The following is a 20,576-nucleotide window of genomic DNA, read 5'->3' as shown; positions in this document are numbered from 1 at the left end:
ATAGCAGGTTTATTTTCTTACTTTATATACACCACAGTAAAGACAGTCTCATAACTTAGTGCTTCATTAATAAATAATCAGCTACACTGTACCACCCACATCACTGCAGGGGTGGGTTGCCTACAAAGGAGAGCAGAGAGAAATGAAATCCCGACCAGTCGGTTCCAGTGCATAGAAGGTAAGTGCTTCTCTAAAATGTGCATGTCCTGACCTCCTGGTTACTGGTGGGTTGGAAAGTCCAGAAAAGCTTATGACCAGAAAGGGCTGGAGATTTGAGAGGAGGAGGAGTAGTGCTGAAGTGCTCACCAGCTGATCACTGCTCAGGACAATGATTCAAACAGAGTATTAATTTAAGTGGTGCTGTAAATTAGTCTTCAAGGCTTTAAAGTCAGTCCAGCCACATGGTAAAACTCCAGATGGATTCACCAGCAAGGGAGTTGCTGCAGAACCTAAGCCTACTCTTACATGTTTTCTAGCAGTAGTTTTACATGTAGAATCTTACGTCATTAGCAGACAGACTTGATACCATCTGGTGACATGAGCTTTGTTTCTATAGTCTTTTGTATCTATAAATATGAAATTGGCAGCATGGGCAGTAGTGGTCTGCATCCTTGAACATCTTCACAAAGAAAGGTATGAAGCAGCATCCAAAACAGCACCTACAGCCAAAGAGGAGATGGACAGGCATGGAGTGATTTACTGACTCTTCTTCCTGCTGGCTGCCTCTGTGCTGTTTCTCTGCTTTATTCTCTCTGCCTTCTCACTGCATGGATCCACTTCTATCCCAAGTGTCTAAATGTTGAAGTCTCCCAAAGAGTTAATCATCTTCACTGCTAAAATCTGATTAGTATTAGTCTGATTCTGAGCCTGATTCTAAATTATGGTAGGGAAGTAGACAATGTTGCACTAATTTTTGCTTGTCTTACAAGAAGTAGTAACATACTTGGTTAAATTTAGCAGCTAGCTTGCATCCCCTGTAGCCACAATGGATGTATCTAGTGTGGACAGACTGACTGGATACCAAGTAGAAGAGAAGGACAAACTGCCTACGTAACCACAAGCTAGAATGTTATTTTTTAATGACTGTTTTAACCTTCTGCTATGAAGAACCCCTACAGAATATATGAAAGCTTACCCAACCATACACATGCTGGTGCACAGAAGGAAAGACAGCCTGCCCAGCCTGTAGGTGACCTGTGTGGTGATGTGCTGGCGGCAGGAAGGGCATATTGTGGATGTTGGTTTGCTTGAGAAGATTCCTGCTACGATGATCGGAGGCTGAGACACCAAGTAAACTGAGTTTTGAGAGGAAATGGGAAGCAGGGAAATTAGAAGCACAGGAAATCTTTTACAATTTATAAAGCTGTAATTGGAGAATGTGGCTCTTAATGTAGCTGAATGATCTGCTCTTAATGTGGCTGGTCTAGAGGCACTTACATGACTGTTAGTGATTTTGAGTCTGTTCTTGAGAAGCCCTGTACTGCTTTGCTCTGTGTATCCCAGTACACTGCTCTGCCCAGCAGCTGGCATTTACAGATGTATACAGGGAATTAAGTTGATGGGATAATCCCCACAGCCAGGCAGGCTCTGCCACATGCTGCTGGATGCACTCTGACATTGAGAACTTCTCTTCCAATATTTAAAATAATATGAAAATTCATCTTCTCCTCGAAGAAGAGATTTGGAGGATGTAGAGGAGCTTTCTGGGTCAACTTTTCAGTAGTTACTGAAATGGATGTTCCTTAATGTGTGTCACTAGATTCTAACAGGCAGATGCCAACAGTCAGACGGTGGTGCTGTCCCAGTAAAGGCTGTGGCTTCCCTCTTGTTTTTCAGCCCGGACCCGACTGTCATGCTGCCTGAGGGCTGTGCCCCTTGAAGGTACATGGAGGGTATTTTTCAGAAATATTTCCAGTGAAAAACACCATTTTAAGTATCCTAAAACAAGTTCAGAGAGCGTTCAAGTTGTAGCCTGCAGCAAAGCTCCTGGAGTGGGGAGGTACTGTCTGTTAGACAGGATATAGCATAGCTGGGTTTCATTGCCTCTGGTCCTAGAGGGTTTTAAAAATTAATGTCCCTGCTACTGTAAGAGATGTTACTTGACTTCTTTGAAGCCTTTGCTCAGTGTCTCCTTTGAGCATCTCTGCTGCTGTAAAGGTGGCTAGACCAGGAATAGCAAAACACACTAGACTTGGGTGATTTCTTTTGCAACTCCTACCTCCTGGCTGGTTTAAAAAGAAAAAAAAAAGCCTTCTGTAGATTGGCTAATGCTGGAAAAATGAGTCCCAGTCTCTGTGTTTATCTTCCAACATTTCTCAAGAAGTCTTTCAGCCCCTTAGAGTGGGGCTTTCTGACCCAATCACATCTTCTGTTGTTTTTAAAACTAAAACCATTTCACTCTTGTTGGCACATCAGCCAACACACGGATGTCAGGAGCAGAGTCCCAGCACTTACCTGGCTGCTCAATGGTGGTGGTTTCCGTGCAGGAGTATGGAGGGGGAGAAGGGTACTCGTAACCCCCTGTGTAAAGAAAAGCAGAGAGAAACATCCACGTGCTTACAGCTTGTGCCTCCTGAAAGCCCCGCTGGAGCCCAAAGAGAAGCTGCTGGGGAGGTGCCCCCCGGGGTGGGGGGGGGCTGGCATGGCTCAGTGATGTAAAGCACAGGGAAAAGTGCAGCTGGGTTGATTCATGGAGTTTTAAAGCCAGAAGAGCCCACAGTGCCTAGCTACTCTCACTTTCTGTACAACAGCAGAAGAGAAACCAGATTGTTGTTCCAACACAAAGGCAGGAACTGCATCTCTTCCAGCAAAACACTGGGACAATACTTGGTCTTAATGCAAGGACTCTGTTGGTGAAGGATCCACGGTGCCTCTAACTAGTTTCAGTAACTACTCTTGTTATTTATTATTCTAGTTTGAATTTTATCTGCCTTCAGCTTCCAGCCAAGGAATTCCATCCTACCCTTTATTCTAGACAATAGTTAAAGATCTTTTTCCTTTTATTGTAGATAAGGGAGAAGGGAAGCTGGTGACTAAGGCATCTCGTGCATTTTTAGTTCTTCTCCTGAGCTTGCAGGCTAAGAATGCAGGCAGCCTACCTGTGTGTGAAATAAGGCAGTGTGTTAGAAGTTACAGTCATGAATGCATTCAAAATAAATCCACATACAAAATTTTGCCACCAACTACCAGACTGGTCTGCAGCAAGAGGACAGTCCCTCTGGAAATCTTTGGTCAAGCCCAGTGTCAGAGCAGCCCTGACACGGAGTCCAGCCCGTACCGCTGAGCTTTTCAGAAACAACCTGAGTCCCAGCAGGGAATAAGCCCACAGGGATACAAAATGGGATGCAGAACTGGCGTTTTCTAGAGTGAGACAAAATGCAATGGCAAAGTTGAAAAGCTGGTAGTGCTGTTCCCTTGGCTGGAGTGCCAGAAGTGGGAGGTGTTGGCAGTGGCATCTGGGCTTAAGGGGGGCATGGGGATGGTGGGGTTTTGGTTGCTTTTTAATTCTATTTTTGGAGGGGAGTTATTTGTAGAAAAACAAATAGGTAAAAAAAAATAAAATAAAGAATTTGCTTTCTATCCAGGAGCAGAATGTGCTTAGGACAAGTGAGTTATCACACTGCTTTTGTGAAGGAGCTGCTTCCTGCACAAGGACAAGAAGCTGAAACGCAGCGTTACAGGTGTTGGGTGCCTGTCCCTTGGTTGAGCAGCTCACAGGTGAGACCTTTTTCTCCTCAACCTCTTCCAAGCTCTTCTGAGTTTAGAAGGAGGCCAGAGAGATCTTGGAATACAAAAATATTTATAGAGTGTGCTGTAAAAACATCAGAAAATGAGTTTAGAGACCCAGTACTGACATGTGCAGCCTTATCATCACCTCCTGACCTCCCAGTCTGCGTTCTGCTCCAGCACTGGCTGTTGAATGGTGATTTCCTCAATGGCAGGAAGGTGACAGAGGTGAAGTCACTGGTATCTCCATGTGTCTTTCAATGAGTGTGGGCTTAAACAGGTGGAAGACAATGGAGTGCTGTGAGGTACTTGAATATAGATGTATGCTCATGTGGGTGTGAGAGCAATGTCTCATTCCCAGGGGAAGAGTGAGCCCAGCAGAGCAGCAGCTGCTGGTACCTGCTCACAGTCCTTGAGCTGAATCACCAGCGCTTTGAATGTGGAGTTTCCCCATAAGACAGCAACAGGGAGGTGTGGCTGGTCCCTGTAGCACCTGGCTGCCTAACCCAGCAGCTCTGGGAAGGAGGAGCACTTGGGAAAAGGCCACTCTGCTGGAAAACTAAATTACAGTCAGAGCAAGACATAGCTCAGCCATGTACAAAGTTTGCTGGTTGAACATGTTCTCATTAAGAACTTGAGATTGTTGTAGAGACAGAACTGCAGTTCCCTTTCCAATGGAGCATGTGTACTTGGAAAAGCTATCAACTAAACCAACAAAAATACCTTTTTGCCATGTCAAGCAGTGTTTGTGCTAGGAGCTTGTACCCTTTGCCTACCCCAGCTCTGGGTTCCACCCATCTGGCAAAGCTGGGCCCCTTAGGACCTGGCTGGGGAGTGCTCTGGGAAACAACCATGGATGTTTACCACACCATGACCAAGAGGCTGCTCTCTGCACCCCTGTGAAGCTTGCTTACCCTGTTGGCTGCAGTACTCTGGTGCAGAGGGTTCTTGCATGTAGGATTCCTGATGTGGTTCGTACATGATCATAGGGATTTCCACACGCCCCTTCTCGTTCGCCATCTCAGCGCTCTGCCTGCCAAAGGTAGGGTGAAATAAAGTCAGCTGCCAGTGGCTTCCTGTGCCCTACATTTGCCAGCTCCTGCTTCTGTAACTCCTGGGTCTCAGATTTGACTTGAAGAAAAATTAGCTGTGCTCATAGTCAGTTCCTGTTACGCTTCATGATGAGGAAGATGGTCAGGGAGAGCAGAAAATGCCATGTTTACATATTTCTTCATGCTGGGAAGCTGAAACTGTTCACACAGCAAAGGCACTACTCAAAGTGTGTAAAGTCATGACTGGAAGTGTGACCTCTGCAGAAAAGCTAACCTAATTTTTTCCTAGGAATTGTCAAAATACTCAAGGCTGGGAAGAGCATACTTGGGAGCATCTGTGAAAAACCTTTTTGTGTCATTAAGCCAGAGCCTGCAACAGGGCAACCAGATCTGTCTTTCATCAGGTTGTTGTGCAACCTTACAATCATTACCATGACCAGTTCTGTGCCATGAAACTATTGTCTCATCCCTAGTGTGACAGGCTTTTGTTGGGCAAGATCATTATTAAATATGACTGCGCTGCCTGAGGCTCTGAACAAGACCAGGCCACGAGATACGTGTGTTTTGCAGGTGTTAGCATGAACTGTTCCTAGCAGTACAGGAGAGTGGGAGGAAGAGGATGCAGCTGGAGATGTTTGTGTTACTGTAAATGGAATGGGTTTAATTATCCCTAGCTGTCCCTTGAACCACTGTTAACTGGTTGATTTCCTCCTAACGTTAAGCATAGGTGCCCTTTGCAGAAGTTGGTCTTTCACCCAAGTCAGCAAGGAAGGGCAGTTTGGGAGAAAAAGGGAAAGAAAGTGTTTGTGAGGATCTGCAGGATGAGCCTGGTGCAGGTTTACTGGCTGCTCAGGTGACTCTACTTAGCTCCTCACAGTCCCACTGAACATCCTGCCTGTGTGCAGACACCTTGGTTAGGGTCAGGAGGACTCCTGTCTCACTGCTCACAGGTGATGCAGAAGTGAGGGGCTGTGTTGTTGGGAGACACTTGGATAAACAAATAGAGACTGAGAAATGCAACGTTCAGCAAGTCAGCACAAGCTGTCTGAGGTCAAACGAGAGGAGGGTAGAAACTGCTGAACAAGGCAAAGTGGTCTCAACAGGTCTGTTTGTGAGGTGTGTTGGAGGACAGTTTTGGGGGGGGCAAAAGAGGAGTAAGTAGTGCTGAAATAAAGCATCAGGCCTTTTAGGGAGCAAGAAAAGGAGTGATTAGAAAATATCACTGGGGGGGAAGTGATGTAAACTTCACAAACCTGGGTGAATGGGAAGTGATATGGAAAACAGTAGCAGAATGAATAATAAAGAGAAAAGATAGCATGGATGGTGTAAAGAGAAAACCCAGAAATACAGCACTGGCATTGGTCAGGGATGATGGAAACTGCTAATATAGGGGTTGTAGAGGAGGGGCCAGTGAAGGTGCATCTCCGTGTCTTTGCAGACAGAGAAGAAGCATGTCAGTAGTGCCTGTAGGTGCAGGAGTGTGATGATAGATGATACTGCATTAGCCAGTGTTGACCAAGTGCTGTTGTCCTGGGACAAAATTACAGGGAGCCTTCAAGTTTTTGGCTTACTGCTATCTTGGAGCCTAAACGCCACACACTAAATACTGGGTGGTGTCAGTTCTGGTGACATTTCTGCTGAATCCATCTCACTTACTGTGAAACTGATGAAATCCCAAAGCCTTTTCCTCGTTTTCCTGTTTGACAAGCAAAAGGCCTGTCATGAGGCACAGAGTAGGAGGGAATAATAATGGCTAATGTAGTGAGAGCATTGCAAGTTAACAGCTGAATGCCAGCAAACACTTACTAATCCTTGCTCCACCCAGTGAGGTATTGGTATATCACCAGTTAAGTGTATAGGACAGGAGATGCTGAAGTGAATCAGCAGCAGAGCCAGGAATAGTGTGTGAGCCCCACTGGATGCCAGATTTGTGTTTGATCTGCTAGAGCTGTCAGGCACAGAAGCTGTGGGCTGAAGGCTGTTGATAAAGTTGATGTTGTTTTGCTTTCAGTGTCTTTTTAGGTGCTTCCGAAAGTGCTGCTGGTAGTGCTGTGTTGTGATGGAGGATGTACCCCAGAGCAGGTGAGCTGGGACAACTGGATGGGCTGCAGCTTCTGTAAGGAGCTTCTTCAGCTTATCTCCTCCTTCAGGGCCCTTGATACCCTCTGGGCCTGAATGCTGCAGGTGCAGGAAAGGCATTCCCTAGGGCATTTTATGCAGCTCAGTAGACCCTTTCAAGTGGCATGTAACTGGTTACTCTCAGTTCTTGATTGCAACCATGCCTGTGATGCCTGAGAGCTTTCTGGGGCTGTGACCCTAAACCTGTGAGTGCTGTTGCCATAGATTAGTGCTAGACACTTTCCTCTATCAGATGTGATCATCTGCTGGAGAGGTGTAGGAGAGGACAGTGTTAGCAGCCCTGTGGGAAAAGTTCTAAAGAGAAGACAGTCATGAGTTCCTGAAGAGTAGAAAAATGTCCTATAAAGAACCAGTAACATCTAAGAGGCCCAAGCTTAATGTAAGTTGTCTTCTCTACAGTCATGTGGAACAAACCCAGCTCTCTGCAAGGGCAGAGCAGATCACACAATCAGAGAATATCCTGAGTTGGAAGAGACCCAGAGGGTCGTCAGGTCCAACCCCTGGCTCCACACAGACCCGGCCAAGTCAGAGCACGGGACTGAGGGCATCATCCAGGTGCTTCTTGACCTCAGTCATGCTGGGTGCTGTGACCCCTTCCCTGGGGAGCTGATCCTTGTGCACTCCTGAGCTGGGGGGTTGGTTTGTCTGAAGCCAAGTCAACTCTAGCAACTGCAAACTGCTTGATTTGCAGGCAGAAATGGATAGTTGCAGGGACATGGAAACAAGCCTGTGCCTTCTCTCCTCTGAAGTCTCAGTCTCCACTGCATAGAGTATAGTCACTTTGCAGTGGAAAACAAAGGTCCCTTCAAGTCCTGTGGAAACTAATATTTAAAAAAGCACAAAACCCAAATCACACCCTGAGGCACATACACAAAGAGCCAGGAAGGACATATCCCAGGGGAAAACGGGCATTGGCAGTTTCCATCATCTTCCTCTGGATTCAGTCCAGTCACTGGTGTTCTGGTATGGAGAGCAGCCATCCTGCAGCCAAGTAAAGTTGCTGAAATTCCAGGGCAGGGTCCATTTCTCTGGCTCCCATCCACACCTCTGCTGTACCTTCTCAATGTCTCTACTGGCTAAACCATGAGGATAGTTTGACATAGGCCTGCAGGGAGGCTCAGGTGTGGTCATTTGTGCTTTTAAAGGGGAAACTGAGACATGCAGCCCTTACAGAGTTGTCATTTGGCCTCCCAGATATGGTTCAAATAGTTGTGAAGAGAAGGATGACTTTCCTCCCTCTTTGTGGTATAATTTCAGGAAGGTTCTTGGGTGCTGCATGGCTGGAGTGGTGGGCAGAGAGACAGCCCTGTTATATGCAGATCACTCTTCACCTCTCAGAAATACTGTTTCCAGTTTGATTCTGAGGTGGTTGGAAGCCAGCCTTTCCCACCAACACTTCCTCACAGATGGCACTGTGGTATTTGACACAGAAGTGTTCATGAGCTGGGAGAGTTCTCTGGTGTTTGTGTCCGATTCAACCTCCATGTACAACTCAGCAGGACACAAATCAGGAGCTACCTGACAGTGATTTCAGGAATCTCATTACCTGAGTGCTGATGCATCTTTATTTTAGTCTTACAAGCCTATGGCAACAAAGTATTTGTGGTTTCATTTAAAAATGGAAACTCACTGCAGTACTAATTCTTCTCCATTCAGATGCAGAAATTACTCTCTGAAGAGGAGAGGAGGCCAGTAGGATTTGGCAGGGGCACGTGTGTGAGAGTCCAGGTAAGATTTCCTTTTGCTTGGTGTTTTGTTTTGTTGCAGTTCTTCCTCAGGAGCAGATTGACCCAGTTGAAAAACTTATGTAGAACTTCCTGGGAAAGCTGACCAAGATTTACTCACCTTTTAAAAATGTTTTTTATTTAACTGAGGCTTTTTTAGTGAGAAGGTGAATCATTGGTCTCCTACTGCAGACTCCAGATGAAGTTTCTAAAAGGCTTTCAGAAGTGCTTGGCTCTGGCCTGTCTCTACTGCACCTGAAGCAGTGGAGCAGCTCCCAGGGCCCAGGCATGGCTGGAACAGCACAAAATACTTAGTGCTTCTGGGAGTGGAGGAGAAAGGGGAGTGACATCTCTGATATGTGAGAGAGGGACTGAAGTTCCCAAGGGCTGTCTGTCTCTGTGCCCTGTCTCTGCTACAGCTGGCAGGAAGAGCTGGAGCAGTATCGTGGCATCAGCAGGAGGTTGTCATGTTTGCCCATCACATCATGTATCAGGATGGCACCCAGAATCAGGCAGGACAGGAGGCAGGGGCTGGGTAAGCAGAGTGTTTAATCTCAGTTCCAGCTCCAGCTGCTGTCAGTGTGGGATTTGCCATTGACTCTGGTGGGTTCAGAGACAAAACCCATGGAGTTTGGGAGGAAATACCACCTGATTTGTGCATTTGAAGAAGACAAGGCAATACATTCAAAAGTCTTGTATTTTGGAAGATTGACAATAAAACATTCTAGTTAAGTGATCTTTGGATTTCCTGGTCGTGTGGAGGTACAGCTGTTTTCACCAGTGATCTGTTGGATTGCAGGATGCTGGTTGGAAGGCTTTCAGTTTGCTGTAATGTTCTCCTGCCATAACTAGTTTAATGCTTTCTTGGGGTTTTAGCCCTTCCAGATGCATTTATGAGACAATATCAATTTTTGTTATTTTAAAGAGTGACCATTGCTGCTATGCAGTGGCATCTGTGGCTTCAAGAATACTGTGTGCCTCTGTTTTACTTTATTGAAACAGTTAATTTGAGTTTTCAGCTAGGAATGGGACACTGAATTCCTCAGTGGAGAGATCTTGTCCCTTTAGCCCAGACTTGGTCATTTATGGTAATATTCACTATGTGCTGAGGCTTTTCAGATGTTCAGGAAGGAATAGTTGCAGCTCTAATACAGATAAACAAAGAGTTCAGGAGCAGCACTCAGGTATTTGTTTATTCTTATTCTTAAAATAGAAGCTAAGAGAGAGGGGTTTTAATTTGCTGTTAAAAGTTGGACATGAAAAAGTATTGGGGATGTCTGAGGTAGACAAACTCCTTCAGTGAGATGAAGGATGCTCTGCCAATTCCTTGTTCTTTACTCACAACTATAATTTTTAATCTGAACAGTTTTGTCTTTTAAGCCTTTATTCAGCCACCAGCTTCCTCTCTCAAATGGAGGGAATGCAGCTGTGGGGAATTCAGCTGAATCTGACCTGTATTTCTTGTTGCAAACTCTTCACCTGGTTCTCTTGACTCACCAGGCAGTGAGGTGACTGCCTGTAGTGGTCAGGGGTAGAACTTGGTTGTTCCTTGTTGAAGTCACCAGGAGGTTTTTGGCATTGAGCCAGGGAGCTGGGCAGCACCCAGAAATTCACTGTGCAGTTAATGCTGCTCCCCCTCCCATGTGGAGATAGAATCAGAGAATATCCTGAGCTGGCAGGGACCCATAAGGGTCATTGAGTCCAACTCCTGGCTCCACACAGCCCCAGCCCAGCCAGAGCACGGCACTGAGGGCATCATCCAGATGCTTCTGGACCTCAGCCCAGCTCAGGGCTGTGACCACTTCCCTGGGGAGCCTGTCCCAGTGCCTGACCCCAGTCTCAGTACAGAACCTCTTCCTAATATCCAACCTAAACCTCCCCTGTCTCAGCTTCATGCCACTCCCTCAGGTTCTGTCCCTGGTCCCCCAAGAGAGGAGATCGGCGCCTGTCCCTTCTCTCCCCCTCATCAGGAAGCCACAGACCCCCATGAGGTCTCCCCTCAGCCTCCTTTTCTCCAGGCTGAACAAACCAAGGGACTTCAGCCTCTCCTCATAAGCCTTCCCCTCCAGACCCTTCCCCATCCTCACTGCCCTCCCCTGGACACTCTCCAACAGTTTCCTGTCCCTCTTGTCCTGTGGTGCCCAGAACTGCACCCAGGGCTCGAGGTGCGGCTGCACCAGCGCAGTGAGGAGCAGGACAGACCCCTCCCTGGACTGGCCATGCCGTGCTTGATGCACCCCAGGGTGCAGTTGGCACACATACTTATCTGTGATCCAAGTCCCCATGGGTTACATGGCACTTTGGAGTAAGATGAGAATAAACATTGTTCAGGAAATGGGGAAGCACAGAGCAAAGAGTGAGATGTTGGGGAACTGAGCTGTACTGGGAAAGAGCTTTTTCTGGTTATAGAGGACTTTTTCTCCTTCATGGTTTAAATGGTGACATGGACATGAAGATATTTGGAAGGGTTTGGAATTCTGTTTTGTTGTTTTAAAAAGCACAACCCCACGTTCTCTTGCTGTGCTGTGTGCCCAGAGGGCTGTTCACCTGTTACTGGGCTTGTGCAGGCAGCTGCAGCTTCTGCATGCAGATCTGCAGCCAAGTCCTGCCTACCTGGCCTCACAAGGCTGCAGGGTTGGCAGGGGCTCCCTGGATTTTTCAGTCCTGTCTTAGGTCTAAAACAAAGGAATAACCTAACCTATGTTAGGTTTTGGAATGGTAAGGAAATTTTATGGAAAGGAATAATCTACCATAGGTTATTGTGAAGCAAGCTTCGGTCTGTAATTTAGTACATCTACTGCTCCTGTTGCTGTCACCTATAAACCAGCTCAAAATCCTGTGAACTTTCACAAGCCATCTAGCCTAGAATTATTCACAGTAGTTTATTCCTGTTTGTTACTGTTCCAGGATTGTGCTTTTATAGAAACACTTTCTCCCCTTGATACAGCCCAGAGAATATCCCTGTCTCTGCAGCCTTTCCTTCACAGGGCTAACGCAGCTTTTGAGTTTTGCTTGTTTCTGTACAGTGGATTCATCCTTCTTGGCCATGAGTGGCCTCTCCTCACCCTGTACAATGGTACAAATGCCATCTTAGATTTAATGGAAATTCTGGCTTTAGAATAATCACAGAATCACCTGGTTGGAAAAGACCTTTAAGAGCATCAAGTCCAACCGTTCCCATCCTGAGCTAAACCAGATCCCTGAGCACCTCATCTCCCCTCTGTTAAACACACCCAGGGAAGGGGACTCAGCCCCTCCCTGGGCAGCCTGGGCCAGGCCCTGACAACTCTGCCAGGGAAGAACTTTTCCCTCCCATCTGCTCTGACCCTGCCCTGGCACAGCTTGAGCCCATTGCCCCTTGTCCCAGCTCCTGTCCCCTGGCTGAAGAGACCATCGCCCACCTCTCTGCACCCTCCTGGCAGGGCAGGGGAGGTGGGGAGAAGGTCTCCCCTCAGCCTCCTCTTCTCCAGGCTGAACACCCCCAGCTCCCTCAGCTGCTCCTCATGGGATTTGCCCTCCAGCCCCTTCCCCAGCCTGGTTGCCCTTCTCTGGGCTTGCTCCAGGACCTCAATGTCCTTCTTACGGTGAGGAGCCCAGAACTGGGCAGTACTTTTCGCTTTCCTACAGCTGCTGGTCTGTATTTATGCTGTCATTAACCAGCAGTGGGTTGTCCCTCCTCTGATGTCACTTTGTGCTGATGAACTCACAGTTTGTGGCTGAAATTCCTGGTATAATTTGCTAAATGCACTGTGTTGTAGCACTGTAATACCCAGGGATTCTGGCACAGCAGTTCTCTAGGGTTTCTCATTCTGTGTCATAGATTTTTCTGATTCCATAATTTGTTTCTTCATTCATACATTTTATTAGCCACTCCTATATTTCTGCCAAGGTTACTGAAATACTGAGCAAGATCCATCACTGATTTCTGCATTAACTGTTGATGAAACCAGATGCATCTCTTAAATCTTGTTCCTGAATTTACTATTTGAGAACAATCCCTTGCTTCCTTCAGGTGAGTACACTGACATTTAGGGGGCCCTTGTTCTGAAGGATGAGCAGAGCTGAGCCCTGGGATTGCCCTAGAACATGCCCCTCCCTAATTACCATTCCAAAAATAGAGTAGTAACCCCTGAAAGGAAGTATTGTGCAGTGGCTTGTGCATTAACCTGGGCTGAGGGAGAGGGGGAAGACAGGCACAGTTCCTGTTCTGCAACAGTGCTGAAGGGCAAAGCAGTTAGTCTTGGGTTTGCTTAGTTCTGTTCTCTGTGGTATTGGGGAGGCACTGTGACATGGTCCCCACTGTCCACGCTGGGGAGGACTGCAGTGGCACGGTCCACATTTGGCTATGCCTTGTCTTAAAACCTGGGCAAACAGCAGAAGAGAGGAAGTGCTGACTTCAGGTTCAGCCTCTGTCCCCTGTTGGCACAATTTTGTCTTTCACATTCCTTTCTTGCTGCCACAATTGATGGCAGCCTTACATAATTGTTTCCAGCACTTCACTGTTACCTTAAAACTTGATGTTTGCCATCTTTTAATTTAATTATTTTAATGATGAATATTAGTATTTCCTTACCCACAGCATTGAAAGATAGGCAGCCAGCACTGAATTTATGCCTACCTAAAAATAATGTCCATGGCTTGTCCTTCAACTGAAAGCTGATAGAACAGCTCAGCTGTGATGTAGCATCTGGACCTGGCTTAGGAACTCTTAGGAAGTTGTTATGAATAAACATACATTGGAAGAAGGCAGGTGTGTGCCCTGCTGTTACCAGTGAGCTAAGGCCTGTCTTATGGTGATTAGTTTGATTTTCCATTCTTATTATTGTTCTCTTCACCGTATCAGAAGGCTCATCATCCTCTTCACATCTCTGATCTGTTCTAGGAGAAAGCTAAAATACCCTGAGAAACATCTTTGCTGCCAGGAACGTGAGAGGGAGGGCTTGCTGATACTGAAAGCCTCACAATTTAATCACAAAGAGTTAATATTTACAAATGAGAGCTACAGGTGTTCCCCACCTTGAGCTCACTGCCTGTCTGAGTCCTTGCCCCCTCCTTTCCCTTGCTTCCTAAGGAGAACATGTAGCATTGATCCCAAGTGATCTGAAAGCTCTTACCTTTAGGCAGCTCTGGGAAATCCAGACAGCAGCAACACCTCAAGAGTTTATCTCTTAATCCATGTCTCTGCGATGCGACTGTGTCTAGGAAAGCCAGCAGCACCCATGACCAGTGTCAGGAGCTGCCCTCATGCCTCAGCAGGATATCCAGTTGAAGATGTGAGCTAGTCAGGCTGGTACACAGTATATAATTACTGCAGTTTGCCCACAGCCTCAGCCTACTGCTCACACCGGCTCTGCAGCACAAGGAATGTGGTGTGACAGGATTGCACCCCAGCTTTTTCACGGGTAGTTTTCTAATATCCCAGAAATGTTACTTTGTGCTACTCTGAAAGCTGGATGGAGACAATTCCAGGAGCAACACAGGAATAACCTGAGACCAGTGGAGAGAAAATCTATATCCTAACCCATAGCACTCCTATACAAAGCCTCACAGAGAATGATGAAAAGCCTAAAGTGTAATTTTATGAGACCCTCAGATGTTTTCATATTGAAGTCAGGGATCAGTGACTTTCTGACCAGTTCAGTGATTGTGCTTAGATTGGCAAAGATACCTGTGCTGGGTGGTAACCATTGCCTATATATATTCATATATAACCAAATATAACCATAGCTATATTTGGATTGGGATATTCTTGGTCACCAGGTTTGTGCCTGAACTGGACTTTCTGTTAAATGGATGTGTTGTCTCTCTGATGAGTTAGTCTTGGCTGTCAGATGCTTTTAGTCTCCTCAGCATGATGGGGGGTGAAAATAATGTGGCAGTGTTCTTTGAGATCAGTTCAGGGAAATCACTTACCAATCACCATCATAGGCAAAACAGACTCAAGTTGGCAATGTGGCTTTGCACAGGTGGGTTTTGGTGGAGGAGGGGGCTGCAGGGGTGGCTTCTGCAAGAAGCAGCCAGAAGCTTCCCCCAGGCCCCACAGAGTAAACACCAGCTGGGCTCAAGTCTGGACCCATCACTGGCCAAGGCTGAGCCCATCAGCCACAGTCACAGCACCTCTGGGAATCACATTTAGGAGGAAAAAAAAAATGCAGGCAGGGGCATTTTGCCCCCAGAGAAGGAGTGAGAAGATGTAAGAAACTGTGCAGACACCAAGGCCAGTGAAGAATGGGAGGAGCCTTGCTCCAGGCACCAGAGGAGAGAGATTTCCCTGCAGCTTGTGCATGGTGAAGCAGGTGTCACCCCACAGCCCATGGAAGATGATGGGGAGCAGAGACCCCACCTGCAGCCTGTGCAGAGGCCCCACGCTGGAGCAAGTGGAGATACATAGAAGATGCTGTGACCCGTGTTGGAGCAAGCTCCTGGCAGGACCTGCAGCCATGGAGAGAGACAGAGGGAGAAAGGCCCAGGCCAGAGCAGGTTTGTTGGGCCTAAGAGACATTCTGTGATTGATGGCTGCACCCATAGCAGTGACCCACGCTGGGGCAGCTGGGGAAGAGCTGAAGCCCTGTGGGAAAGGACTCAGGTTGGAGAAGTTCATGGAGGACTGGCTGCTGTGGGTGGGACCCCACGGTGCAGCAGGGGGAGGGGGGTGAGGAATTAATTCTGCCCCCTCACCCTCCAGCTAAGAAAGAAAAAACTCATGAGGAACCGACCAAAACCTCATCCCCCCCTTCCCAGCTGTGCCACCTTGTCGGGGAGAAGGGAGCGAAATCCTGACTGAAGTGCAGTCTGCTGAGAAGGGAGGGGTGGGGGGAGCTGCTTTAGGATCTGGTCACACTTCTCATCCCCGACTCTGGTGTCACTGGGGGTGCAGGGCAGGGCCATCAATCAGAGAGTTTCCTTTCCTTTCTTCTGTGCTGAGTCTGTTCTGCCCGTGACACTGATTGTGGAATGATCTCTCCCTGCCCTTATCTCACTCCTGAGCCTCTTGATATCTATTTTCTCCCCTGTTCTGCTGAAAAGGGGAGTGATAGGCCAACTTTGGTGGGTGTCTGGCCTCCAGCCAGGCTCAAATCACCACATTTGGGGACAATTAATTGAATTTATTGCCAATGAAAATGTATTTGGATTGTGGGAAACAAAGACAAAAACTAAAACACCTCCTTGGATGCCACAGATGTGACAGCTTGAGTATAATGGTGACTATGTGAAGTTCTTAGTAAGGATCACTCTTGCTTCATCCACACCCACTGCAAAGACTGTTCTCCACACAGGAGCCCATCCTCAGTGCTCCCACCAAGGCTGGAGTATGATGCATTTGTTTTGCTGGTGGAACTCACATTGCCAATCCAAAACATGCTGTTTGCTTAGCTCCTGGGCAGACAGAGCCTTATTCATGAAAGGGTTTCAGCAGTGCAGGAGGCCCCCCACCTTGACAGGTCAGGATTACAGAATAACGAGCAAAATAGTAAAGTATGGCTGAGAAACTGCCAATGGGGAGAGGAAGAGGACAGCAAAGAGTTAAGCACTTCGTTTTCATGCCCCTTTTGTCACCATAACTTGGGAACTATTTGAAGCAGATGTTTGTTGTTAATGCATGGATTGGGCTTACTGGTGGCAGCGCATCGCCTGCCTCTCACCCACGCTGGAAGGGCCAGGTACAGAGCACTGGCTCAGATTTGCCTCCCTGGCAGGAATGGAGGCTTAGTGCTTTGTACACTGCACACCAGCAGTGATTCACATTTGACAGCTGTTAAAGAAGTGAGGGGCTTCCCTGACAAGAGCCACATCTCCAGGCTGAACTAAAGGTAGGAAAGGATGGCTGCCAGTGACTGTGGCTGATCCTAATTTTTGCATTTCAAATCCTTGCTCTTTCACAGGTTCCCTGTGTGATGCTGGGCAAGTTATTCACTCCTCTGGAATCTCTTTGTGTAAAGGGGATAATAGACTGATCATATTATTATTACACAACCTAATTTCATTAGAGATGTTAAAATGCTGCTTTAATTGAAGCTGAAATGCTTTTAGGAGAAACATTATTTTGAACAACATTTTCTCTGGAAAGGTTTGATTTCTCAGGGTTCACTGGTCATTTCTAATGAGGGATGAAGAGGATCCCTCCCATGTGGATGTCTAGATTTGGTAGAGTATGAAGGATATTTAATGAGGTTAAAAATCAAAAGGGTATAGCTATGGTGTATAAATACAACAGGTAGTAAGAGGGTATTGAAGAAGGGGAAATATAGGATAAGTAAAAGGAATGAGACCAGATTGGGTAGTGTGAGGAGGAAGGAGTGGCAGAGGAGCTGTTATGGTCTGACCACAGCACCCCATCCCCCTGCACTGCTTGGAATACATAGAGGAGTCAGGAGAGGATGGGTGAAACAGAGCCTGGAAGATGGGGGAGGAAAGGTAGTGTGATCATTTTTGTCTTTTTGTTTCTCACTGCCTGGAATTATTTATTTTAACTAGCAAAAACTAAAGTTAATTCTCCTTGAGTCTGGTTTGCTCATGATGGCAGTCAGTAAGTGAGCCCCTGTCTGTATCTTGACCCATGAGCTTTCTCATTCCTGTTACTCCTGATTTCTCTCCCTGTCCTGCAGCCAGTGGCTGGGGGGAGTTTTGATTTAGGAAAGGTTAATGCACCCCAAACTCTGTGTCTTTATTCATTCTTGCAGATGCAGTCATTAACAATTCATGGTTTATGTGAGATACAAACATCATCACAGAATCACCTGGGTTGGAAGAGACCCAACCACAGCCTAACCCTGACTAGTCCACCTGTAGATCACATCCTTAAGGGCTTCATCTATAGGCCTTTTAAATACCTCCAGGGATGGTGACTCCCTGGGCAGCCTGTTCCAATGCCTGACAACCCTTCCAGTACAGAAATTCTTCCTGATATCTGACCTAAACCTCCCCTGGTGCAATTTCAAGCCATTCCCTCCCTGTCACACAGCGAGACAGCGATAAGGTCTCCCCTCAGCCTCCTTTTTCTCAATTCTAAACAGCCCCCAGTTCCCTCAGCCCTTCCTCACAGCACTTGTGCTCAAGACCCTTCCCCAGCTCTGTCACCCTCGTCTGGATGTGCTCCAGCATCTCAACATCCTTCCTGTGGTTTCAGTCAATAGTTGCCTCAAATTCTTCAACAAGCCTGTCTGTACAAATCTGCTGTTAGCATGTTAGAGATACTTGTCAGTTTTTCTTGGCAACATCTTACCTGTGTTCATTCATGACATGTTTGCACTGGTGAGAACCAAGGATGAAGAGCAATGTTGAAAATAACTGAATGAAGATGGAAAGGGTAGTGAGCCTGCTGTGAATGAACGTGGCACTCAGAGGAAGCCCCAGAACATGTCAGAATATCTCTCTGGGTGTTCTGACCTGTGCCAGTGAATCTTCTGCTGGCACTAGTGAAGCACATAATGGGCTCTGAATTTTTTTAGGGGTTCCATAGTAGGATGAAACTGTCACTATAGACAGAAGCTGGATCAGCTTTAGTCATTGCATGTTTGAAGGTCTAGTAAAGCATTCTGTGCTGAAGAAACATGAGAGAGAAGTGTGAAAACAGTAGCATCTGTAGAACAACATGAAGTCAAGGACAGTCTCCTTGTATTTCTATTATTTATCTATACATATGGTAGCTAAATGCTTGTGAGAGAGTCCCCTGGGGTCTGAACTCCAGCAGTAAGTTTCTGAGCATGTGTGTGTCTGTGGTGGACAAAAAAGCCACAGGTGCCACAAAGTGCCTGTGTTTCTGGTTTCAAATTAGGTGTCCATAGTGTGTGGACTGGGGAAGGGGGATGGCTCCCCAGGTGTGTGCTGTCTGCTCAGGACAGCCTCCCTCCCCGTCCTGCTCTCGCTGAGCTCTGCAGGGAACCAGCTGGATACTTGTCACAGGCTGGATTTTCTTTTGGTCATGGAAACATTTTATAAGACAGGTTAAAGACAGGATGGTTGTGGTTGCATAGTTAATTAATAGTTCTTTGTGGCAGGGTATTATGAGACTATAATGGGTTTTTTTCTGAATGTATAATGAACAATTTAGACTCTGCCACAGTTCCCCTTCCCACGTTGTCATATAAACATGTTAACTTAGTAATTATATATATTCTTTTTGTTTATGTTGTGATGCTGGTAATCCCTAGCACTGAAATCTTTCATGCCTTGCTTTTCAGTGACTGTAACTTGGCAATCAGAGGCACAAGGCAGGAGATGAATCTGTGAGAGAAAAGGCTCATTTGGCCAGGTTGGATGCAACCTTGTGTAGCTCCAGGCCTGGAGGTTGGTGGCCCTGCCTGTGGCAGGGGGTTGGAGCTCTGTGATCCTTGGGGTCCCTTCCAACCCAGACCATTTTATGAGTTTATGATTCTTTGGGCAGGGGTGTCACCACAAGTACAACCAAAAGTGCTCATGCACAAGAAATTCTTACTGTGATAGATGTGGCTTAAGGTGGTTTAAGTGCTTAAGTATTTAGAACAGCTTTAATGTGCTTAACATACCACCAGGCTGACGCTGGTGACAGAACCTGTGGCTGTTTGAGCTCCCAGGGCTGTGGGCAGGCATGCAGGAGCCAGGCACATGCTGGGGACCTGTTCACCTCTTCCAAGCGGCACCGGCTGGCACGACCGTGTTCTCACATCTGCAGCCTTTAGTGTAGGTGAGGTGAGAGGACACAAAGTTCCTCCTGTCTCCTGCCATAGATGCTCCCTTCCCTGCTGTGGTCATGCACCAGCTTTGCCAACTTGATTCCTCAGCCCACAGGGAGTGAGGGACTTTAAACTCTGTTTACCTGCGTATCGCTGGCTTTCTGTTGCAATCTTAATTATGCTGTTTGCTCTGAGAGGAATGGGGTGATACTTAGCAAAGAGAGAGATTATATCAATCCCTGGAATAATTATATCAATCCCTTGAATATCATTTATGCTATCAGAGACAAGGAAGGGTGTCATAATCATTGTGAATGAGCCCATCAGAGCTGATTGCTTTTCCCATCGTCACAAAAGACGTCCTCTTGTACGTAGGAGCTACACTGATGATTATTTGAGGGCTTCTCTCCTCTCACCTCATGTGATGGGATGGCTGGATTAAAGACTTTTCTTTCCCTTGTGTGTGGTGGATTGCCCTAGTTCTGACTGTGGATGTTGTAACCGTGGAGTGAAGGAAGGATCAGTGTGTATGATACAGGCTGTAAAACCTCACCCCAGGATTCCCGTATCTCTCCCGGTGGAACCAGAGCACTTGTGGGTATTGAGCCCATTGCAGGCCTGTATGTAAGGCAGTATCATGGGGAAGCTGCCCCAGTGAAAGCTCTGGGAGGTGTGGAGCCTGGCCCAGGATTAAGAGCATCCAGAGGAAGCACACAGGACAGAACAAGCTGCAGTGCAGCCAGCCCCTGCTAGGGCAGGCAGCCTTTGCCCTTGGCCAGGGCTTGTTCACACCACAGGGTGTGTGAGGGTGCAGTGAAGTGAGGTGGTTTTCTGTATCTCTCCACTGACTTTAGGAGAACCTCAGCCAACTGGCTTGTGCTGTGCTCATCACTTGGAGGTGAATGGAATCATGAGCTGTGTTCCTCCCTTTGTTCCCTTCTGAACAGTTTGTATGTTCTTTGAAGCACAATTGTCCCTTGCTTCTGTGTTCAGGGTCTAGCAGAGTTGACTGAAACCCTTCTTAAAGCATGACAAAAATTAAGCTGAATTTAGATCTTATTACAGATAGCCCATATTTTGATACAGCTCCTCTGCTACTGGAAAATGAACAACGAATAAAAGGTCCTTTCTTCATGAAGCTTGGAGAAAAATCTGAGCCATCTTTCCAGTTATAAAAAGCTTATGCATAGGATTCCCCTCCTGCTTACACCAGCAGGTATTTGTTTGCAGTCTGTGGTACCTGGAGCTGGAAGTGTTTTGTAATTCAAGGGATCTCAATGTCT

The 20,576-nt window shown here is 46.9% G+C and overlaps 1 protein-coding gene across 1 annotated transcript; it reads right to left on the bottom strand.

Moving 5' to 3' along the window:
* Window positions 1-550: 550 nt before the first annotated feature.
* LOC311197223 (lipopolysaccharide-induced tumor necrosis factor-alpha factor homolog) lies at window positions 551-4,746 on the bottom strand (the record flags this gene model as incomplete). Its single annotated transcript, XM_084270952.1, has 4 exons — window positions 551-659; window positions 1,136-1,295; window positions 2,455-2,520; window positions 4,641-4,746. 4 exons carry the CDS (start codon window positions 4,744-4,746, stop codon window positions 551-553), a joined length of 441 nt encoding a protein of 146 aa, XP_084127078.1.
* Window positions 4,747-20,576: the final 15,830 nt, after the last annotated feature.

This window comes from Gallinula chloropus (assembly GCF_964237585.1).
Source record: "Gallinula chloropus genome assembly, chromosome: 15".
NCBI lineage: Eukaryota > Metazoa > Chordata > Aves > Gruiformes > Rallidae > Gallinula > Gallinula chloropus.
This window is presented reverse-complemented; position numbering and strand designations above follow the sequence as displayed.